The 8964-nt window shown below is 42.9% G+C and overlaps 1 protein-coding gene across 1 annotated transcript; it reads left to right on the top strand.

Annotated features, from left to right (window-relative positions):
• Positions 1–162: 162 nt before the first annotated feature.
• Positions 163–5917, top strand: plvapb (plasmalemma vesicle associated protein b). Its single transcript, XM_086268404.1, has 9 exons — positions 163–596; positions 895–1071; positions 1153–1234; positions 1535–1736; positions 1824–2043; positions 4029–4178; positions 4345–4401; positions 4806–4910; positions 5068–5917. Exons 1-9 carry the CDS (start codon positions 396–398, stop codon positions 5074–5076), a joined length of 1203 nt encoding a protein of 400 aa, XP_086124530.1. The 5' UTR covers positions 163–395; the 3' UTR covers positions 5077–5917.
• Positions 5918–8964: the final 3047 nt, after the last annotated feature.

Genomic DNA, 8964 nt, shown 5'->3' on the forward strand with positions numbered 1-8964 from the left:
TTCCCATCACACCAACTTATTTTTGTTTCAAACGTTCCATGAAAAGTTTCTGATAACTTGGGCAGCTTTGCAGCAGGAGGCTGTCCTGCGACACAGGCTGATTAGGGACGGGAGGGGAAGAGGCAGGAGAGGTTGGGCTGGGATGGGCAGGAAGTGTGCCTCTAGCACCAATTATAAACATGACCCTTCTGGACACCTAAGGGTCATTGTTTACGTCCATCATTGCCTGCCACTTGTGCCTGTCTGCTTCTTCACGTCGGTAGGGCTGCAGAGCTGTAAAAGGTGAGCAGAAGTCCGGGAAACCATCACCTCACTGCACGCTCGACTTCTTCCATCTTCCAGGGGGAATACTTGCGGATTTTCTTTATGGACAAATAATTTCTCTGTAGTCAGTCATGTACAGCTCCAGCTACTCTCGGGCCAAACTGAGCCCAGGGGTAAGGCACCTGAACAAGTCCAAAGCGAAGAGCTGCGGCTACTACATGAGGATCGTCTTCCTCTTTTCTTCTCTCATCCAGTCGCTCATCATCGTCAGCTTGGTGCTTTTTGTCATCTACGGACAGCCGGAGAAGACTGCAGCAGATAAAAGGGTCAAGGTCAGTGAGCTGGTCTAAGTTTGGTTTATTAAACTGAAGCATTCAAATATTTTAAAGACATTTGAATGTCCCGGCCCACCTTGAATAACAATACAACAGCTTATTAGTAGGATTATTTTCTGAGAGGTTTTCTTAGATTTCAGTGATGTCATGTTCAGAAACCATTAATGTGTTTTTTTCACTGTAAATATTTTAATTCTAATTATTCTAGTATTTTACGTGATTTCCCAGTTGTTCTACCATCATGTGTAGAGCTGTAAGAAGCATGGCTTTGATGCTGAGTGCTGTTATCCTGCAGGAGCTGGAGCTGGGCTTCAATAAACTGAGTGACAACAACATCGAGCTGAGGAAGGAGAAAAGTAAGCTGGAAGCTCAGCTGAAGGCTCGCGCTGAGGAGAGAGCAGCTCTGGAGAAAGAGATGGCGAAGCAGCAGATTGATGCCAACAAGACGGAGCAGGATCTGAAGAAAAAGTCTGTAAGTTCACTTCCCCGTTGGTCACCAGTGCAAGAAAATATAATCGTGAATCAAATGTCTTTGTGTGTGTTTTCTTCACAGGAGGACTGCAACAGGTTACTGAACCTAGCACGGCGCCCCCTCCCTCCGATACAGCCCCATATCACTAGAAGCAGCACGAGCAGTATGTACCTCAGTGCCATCTTCTTCTTCTCAGGCATTTATCGTCTCATCAAACATGAAACACAAACAGTGTCTGCAGACGTCACTCTGAAGTTGAACAGTTAAAAGAGTCTTGATGCTGCGGAGGTGGATCTCGATCTGCCCAAACAGTTAAACATGTTGCAAACCATCTGGAAACTCGTTATCTAATAACTCTGAAGCATTAATAAATGATGCGTTAAGCCTTAATTAGCATTATTGCAGTTGGCCTTAATAAGAGTGAAATCGTCGCTTTCTGACAGTTTCTGTCTGAATCCTCCAGGCGAGCTGAGTAATCTGAAGAGACTCTACGATCAGCAGGAGGCCAAGCTGGACGTCGTCAACTCAAACTTCACCCAGACGGTGCAGAATCTGCGGGATGAGTTAGACACAGCCGTCAAAGACCGAACGCGCCTCAACGACGAGGTGGTGGAGCTGCGGCGCGACAACACCTTTCTCAGGGAGCAGCACGCCTTGTACACCAGGTAGGTGTGTGTGGCGTGTGCGACTGAAACAACCTGAAAAATAAGCAAAGTTAAAGCGTTTTATTTTATTCTTTCTGCCTCCACCAGCAAGTGCAAAGAGGACTTTGCAAATTCTCTAGAAGGCATCACGACGGTGACCAGAGAATTCTTGGACCGGATTAACAAACTGTTTCCTCACCAGCTCACCTTTCACCTCACCTGCAGCAGCCAGCGGGAGCACATGGACAAGATCAAAAACAGCTGCACGAACCTGTCCAGAGACGTGGAGAACAAGTTCCAGGTTTATCTCGACAATGTGGGGAAAATGGTAATTTAACATTTTTAATGCCATTTTTAATACTTTCAAATCACTCTTTGGTGCAGCTGCTGCCAACTCAGAGATGCATCAGATCAGACAATCAACCAGATCTGTTTTTGTTTTTAAAGAAGGGGTGATAGGCAATCGGGATTTCAGTTCTCATTTTATTCTGAAAGGTCAGAATAAAAGTGATAAATGACATACTTGTTGCTCTTGATAAAAAACAGCACTGTGCTTCTCTCTTTATCGACCTGTCAAAAGCTTTCGACACTGTGGATCACGCCATTTTGAAGCATAGACTTCTTTCTTTGGGGCTGTCTAGACATGTTGTCTCCTGGTTTACTAATTATTTGAGTGACAGGACTCAATGCATTAAATGTGAAAATCTGTGCTCAGAACTTTTGAATATTCACACTGGGGTGCCACAGGGTTCAATTTTAGGACCTCTGTTGTTCATCATGTATATAAATGATTTGGGACAAAATGTGTCCAATGCTAGTATGCATTTTTATGCTGATGACACAGTTATTTATTCCTTTGGCTCAAACTTTGAAAAGGCAATAGAATCGTTGCAGAAAGCTTTTGACGTGGTTCAGCACACACTTCTGGAGCTGAAATTGGTTCTCAATGCTGAAAAGACAAAGCTAATGTTGTTTTCAAACATGAAGAGATTTCCTCAAACTGTCCCCTTGGTGTCCACTCTTGAGGGAAACCTCATAGAAGTGGTGCATACGTATAAATATCTTGGCTTTTTAATTGATGATTCTCTGACCTTTAAACCTCACATAGACAATCTTGTGAAAAAACTCAAACTAAAATTGGGATTTTTCTTTCGAAACAAATTTTGCTTTTCTTTTGAGACAAAAAAGCGTCTTGTAAATGCCACATTTTAATCTGTTTTAGATTATGGTGATCTGCTGTACATGAATGCTTCCGCCCAGTGTCTTCATAAGATTGACTCAGTTTATCATGCCTCCTTACGGTTTATTACAAACTGTAGGGCCTTGACCCATTGTTGTGATCTGTACGCTCGAGTGGGATGGCCTTCGTTGTCCTCCAGGAGGTTTGCTCACTGGTGCATCTTTATTTATAAGGCCCTGCTTGGACAAATGCCCACCTACATTTGCGATCTGCTCACACGGAGAAGTACTGTTTCTTACAGCCTGCGTTCAAGCGATCTTTTTTTGTTCCATTTGCCAGAACTGAACTGGGAAAGAGGGCTTTTACTTATGCTGCCCCTTTCACATGGAACATGATGCAAAAAGACTGGAAGATAGCAGATCTTATTTCATTAAATGCTTTTAAGTCCAGATTGAGAGAGCCAGAGAAAAATGTTTTTAAAATGTAATTGTTACTTATAATATGTATGTAACTTTGTAATTTCAACGTGTTGTCGCCTCTTGGCCAGGACTCCCTTGAAAAAGAGGTTTTTAATCTCAATGGGACTTTTCCTGGTTAAATAAAGGTTAATAATAATAATAATAAAAAATATAGTGAGATATAACGTGGCAGAGAGATGCCTGCATAAAAGAGGTTTGCTTCAGTAAATTAACTACTTGAGGGAGAGGACGTGTTTATTTTCAGGTCAGACTTTCAGCCTTTAAACTTTTGAACTCTCCCTGAAGAAGTTAATTCTGTGGAACATCCCAGAGTACAATCTGAGTGGGAAACCGCTTTCTCAAGGGAGGAAGTCTCTGCATTGTATCATTGCTGATAAATGCAGCTAAAGAGACAGATGTCCTGTGAGGCAGTGCCAGGGTAAAGCAGACGTGAAGTATGTGTCTCTGCTGATGCAGCACTTTAAAATGAGCCTCGGACGCCTTCAAAGTGTCGGGTCAAAGTTCTCAAAACAGCTTAAAAACGTTCGAAACGTCATAAATATTTTGATATTTTTCATGTTTTTACTCAAAATTGCAGCAGGGAAAGCAAAACAAAATTCTATCTACTCATATGTTGTCCAAGATTAAAATAAAATTGTGTTGTTTTGCTCTCAGGTGTCTGAAATTCAAGAAAAGTCCAGTCAGCTGGAAGTGAAAAACAAACACTTAATCTCCGACTTCGAGGAGTGTCAACGCAATCACTCAGAGTTTGTTGAAAAAACGTCCAAACAGTCGCAGATCGCACAAAAAGCTCATGATGATAAGGTAAATCAGATCTGGGTGGACGGGAAGCGGGAGCCACTGTGTCGTTACAAAGCAAATGCAAATGTTCATCTACTCCTGTTTTATCTGCTTTTCTAAGAGTGCAAATCCTGCAGTTTCATATTCGACACAAACACTGTTTGACTTACACCGTGTGTACTTTCCACAGGTTGAGAAATTACTGCAGGAGAAGGAAGAACTGAGACAACAACTGTCCAATATGAAGGTAAAAGACACGAACAAATAAACAAACTAATACTCTGTCACAGAACGAGAGCTTGATTAGGACTCGGGACAGATGTTCACTTATTGTATTTACATTTGACTCAGTCTTGAATCTCAGCTGATGAAGATTCGATTTCCCTCCAATCGGAATTATTATTTATCCCCAAAAGCAGAGATGTAATCATGTCACATCCTTCTCGGAGTGTCATCCACCTCTGAGCTGTGAAATCACAGCAGATCTGGTGATTACATAGACGTCAGTGCAGAGGTGAGGTGGTGAGGGGGAATTGGACAGGAATCTGAGAATCTGCAGCAGCTGCAGGGCGGATGGAGAAGCGAGATGACAAAAGAAAGCTGCACTAATGTTCTGACTGTGTCTAACGTTAAATGACCTTTGTTTTGCAGCCCGGCGCTAAACCTGCAGGCTTTCAGGCGTCCTCGCTGCAGGGCAGACACACTCCAACTAACTGGACTTCTGTAGGAATAACCGGCATCTTCAAAGCTCCAATGGTAAGCCTTCAGATTGCTGTTGACTGCGAGCTCGAAGCTTCATCAGCCTGCAGATATCATCCCTGTGACAATGATAAAATACTGATGCTGAGCAGGGATGAGACCTTTACACGTCCAGCTTACTTTGCTTACAATTTTTTGATGTTTTATCTTCCAGGTGAAATGAAATAATGCGTCCTGGTGGTCAGAGAGAGGAGAGAGGCAAATCCAGCCCACAGCGCTCAGGACGTTGTTTTTTAAAGCCTGTGTATATACTAGAGTGTGCAGATGCTTTGCCTCCATATAGTAACTGCATCGTGTGTTTTTGAACTTCTGCTCTGAAGCATTGTACCCAGGTAAATGTAAGAAGTAGGTGTGCATGTGTCCTTTTGTGTGTCTCTCTGTGCAGGTAGAAAAACTGACTCTGGAAAAATACTTTTGTTTGCTGACGATGAAATTTCGTCCCGCTGACATTAAAAATGTAACAAAGACTCAGACAACAGCTGCTCACTGGGCTGTGAGAAACAGACTAGTCTTAAAATAGCAACTGTTAAGTGTCCCAGTGGCGAGATGCTAACGTAGCCTGGATGACAGTACAGACGTCCATTAAGTCATAAACACGTGGTCACGTCAGCCGAGTCGCTCGAAGTCGTAAACACTGGATGTCAGAAAGAGGAATCATGAATTTGACTGAAAACACTTTGTTTTGATGATCAGCTTAAAGAAAAGAAAGAAAAACAGCTGAGTCTTCATGAACTGTCCCAGTTTCGGTGCTGTTTTCAGGCTTTACTGCTTCCTTTTCTCGTCATAAGCAGGCTGAGCACGTCCGGTCTGTGGCAGGAAACAGAAGCCTGCTTTTATGATTATTGTGGATCCGTTTGGACATGAAAAAGATGTCAGGAAAACAACAGAAACACAGTGAAAAGTCGTGTTATTTGCAGTGTTTTCAACTTCTGACTGAAGACTGTTTCATGGCTACTATTCATGTAAATACTGTATATTTAATAAAAGAATAAACAACCATTTGATGTTAACAGTTATGCAGTTTTGTTTTTATTTTACCAGACGTTCAGCTTTACAGGGTTAAACAAAAGTTACATCGTTATACAAACATCCTCAGAAACTCAAAGCTGCAGGTGACTGACAACCAGTTTCACACACGTGTTCTTTCATTTCAGAGGTGAAGCTTGTGTCGCGGTAATAATTCTTTGAGGTCCAAATGCACGTCACAGCCTGAACTCACAAAAACACGCTTTTTAAATGCAAAAACCAAACGCTGAGAGACCCACAAACAAGCAGCAGCTGAGGCGGCTGCAGCGACGGCCTGGCACAGCACGTTAACGAAGGACACGCAGCACTGGTGTCCGTGGGTTCTAGGCCAGACTCGTGTCCTATGAAGCCTATGAAGGGATTTTGTGCGTGAGCATTAACACTGAGACGGTCACCGCCTCCTCGTTGATTAGTGAACACGGTGTTTAAGTTCAGACACAAAAGCGTTTTTGCAGAACATCTTTGCCTGTTTGTGTAGATAATAGCATCACTTCTTTTATCCTGTTAGACACCAGTGCACGTTTTCTATCATTTGCACGATTATCTAACAGGTTGTGTCCTCATTTAAGTTTGTGTGAAGTCACAGAAGATGTTTAACCTTTGACCAACAAATTCTACTCAGTTTATTCCCGAATCTGATGCAATAATTGTGCTAAATTTAAAGATATTTCCTCTAGGTGTTCTGCATTCACAAGAACGGGATCATGGTGACCTTTGACCGGCTCCATCTCAACAAAGTTTTTCTGTTCTGTCTTATAAATCCCGAGGATTTGTTTTAGTTTCATTTTGTGACAAACTTGCGTCAGAAGTGGAAGAAATAAGGCCAGACAGAACAAATATTTGAGTTTGTTTCCATATTACATAAGAAACAAACCAGGATTATCTCCCAGACTCGCTGTACACAAGGATGTGTGTGTTACAGGTGAGCTGGTCTGCCTCCTGTTTTCAGGAAATCCTTTGTTTCGCATCAAGTGTTTCCAGTGCCGTGTATAGCTACGAATGCACTCACACTGGTTTAAGTAAAATGCGTGCAGGGTGGACCTGGCTGCAGCGGAGCAGACAGTCATTAATCAAACCTACAGGAAGCTAAAAGTACCCATCATCAGTCACATATGGACCAAACTGTGACGATGAGGTTAAGCTTATGCGTCATCTCTTTTTCCCATTCGTGTGCAGACTGATGATTATGAGGACATGTTATCATGTTGAATTTGTTTAACTACATTGTTATAACTCAGGGCACTGATATTTGCAATCGTGATGATTCAGCTAAAATAAAACACCTCAGGTTTAGTCAACACGAGGCACTGATGGACGAGAATATCCAGAGCTGCGCTTTTACTGTCACAGATCTCTGTCATATACCCTCCATATAAAAAGAATTAAAATTACATTTTTTGGTTCTTACGAAGCATGAATGCAGATCCAAGCCATCAGCACTACAGTGGTGCAGGACGTCAGCGCAATTATTCTTCTGGGAATCATGAATTTGTAGATAAAATATCAACAGGACACATAAAATTGACAACAACCACTGAGCTTTCACAGAGCGGCACCATTAGCGTTGTGAGGTCCCAAAGAAGTACACCTTTCCTACTGATATACAAAACATCCGACTTTCACAGCTGTAGTAAACACAGTGACCCGGAGGCCATCGCACACGGGCAGGGCTTCAAAGACAAAGCTCCAGAATTTACTACCACTAATTTGTCTGACAACAAGCCCCACTTTTAGTTTACACTTCCCTTGTTTTGCAATTAATCAACGCAGAACATGAAAGTCAACAAAAAGGGTGACAGAGCAGCACAGGAAGAGGAAAGGTCAGATAGCACAGCCAGACGCCAGAGACGCAGAAAAGGCAGAAAGGCAGCGGTGGTGCTGGGTAACAGAGGTGCAAATGTCGTCAGAGACGGGGCAAGAAGACACCAACTGGGGAAGAAGGGTGAGGAGTTCAGCGTGGAAACATAAATATTTGATCAAGGCTAAACTGACAGGGAAACAAAGGGCACAGAAAGCAGTGCCAACAAGAATGTGTCTAACAAAGGGAACGCTGGCTTTAGACAACACTAAGCCAGTCTCTGTAGGAACAGACAGGAATATATGTAATGCATAATGAAGAAGGTTAAAGCATGCGATTCGTGCAATCTGTTCTTCGCCTTTACTTCTCTACTGTAACACGTCCGTGCACCTTTAAACTTGTGTAATAAAGATTAATTCAAATCATCGCTGAGCGACACATTCCTGTTTCACCAGTGATGCAATGGACTGTGGAAGTCATCCCAGTACAATGAACTCACCGTCATGTTCAAGAAACCAGTCCGGGATGATCCGAGCTTTGTGACATGCCACCCCTGCAGACCTGTGGTCATAAAGGGACGGACGGTGCTCAGGTAGGCTGTGGTGTTTGGACAATGCTCATCTGATACTAAGGGGCACAAAGTGCGTTAAGACAATTTTGTGGATGTGGTCTGTAATAGTTCAGCAGCCCATTTAGCACCAACGATCACACCATGGTCAAAGTCACTTAAATCGCTTTTCTACACAAATCAATTTTATTTATACAGCCGTGCTTTATATTGTACAGTAAACCCTACAATAATACATACAGAGAAAAGCCCAACAATCATATGACCCCCTATGAGCAGCACTTTGGCGACAGTGGGAAGGAAAAACTCCCTTTTAACAGGAAGAAACCTCCGGCAGAACCAGGCTCAGGGAGGGGCGGGGCCATCTGCTGTGATTGGTTGGTGTGAGAGAAGGAAGACAGGATAAAGACATGCTGTGGAAGAGAGACAGAGGTTAATAACAGATATGATTCAATGCAGAGAGGTCTATTAACACATAGTGAGTGAAGAAGAAACACCCAGTGCATCATGGGAATCCCCAGCAGCCTACGTCTATTGCAGCATAACTAAGGGAGGATTCAGGGTCACCTGGTCCAGCCCTAACTATATGCTTTAGCAAAAAGGAAAGTTTGAAGCCTAATCTTGAAAGTAGAGATAGTGTCTGTCTCCTGAATCCAAAC

The sequence above is a fragment of the Aulonocara sp. 'chitande type north' Nkhata Bay genome, linkage group LG17 (genome assembly GCF_057382095.1).
Source record: "Aulonocara sp. 'chitande type north' Nkhata Bay isolate Kocher_YH1m ecotype deep benthic linkage group LG17, A_spYH_male_GT1.1, whole genome shotgun sequence".
NCBI lineage: Eukaryota > Metazoa > Chordata > Actinopteri > Cichliformes > Cichlidae > Aulonocara > Aulonocara sp. 'chitande type north' Nkhata Bay.

Bases quoted from the DNA above. Each gene is read 5' to 3' on its own strand.
- plvapb (XM_086268404.1), top strand. From the start codon at position 396: ATGTACAGCTCCAGCTACTCTCGGGCCAAACTGAGCCCAGGGGTAAGG. The intron at 1,072-1,152 runs GTAAGTTCACTT...TTTTCTTCACAG, and splicing joins AGGATCTGAAGAAAAAGTCT to GAGGACTGCAACAGGTTACT. The intron at 2,044-4,028 runs GTAATTTAACAT...TTTTGCTCTCAG, and splicing joins TCGACAATGTGGGGAAAATG to GTGTCTGAAATTCAAGAAAA.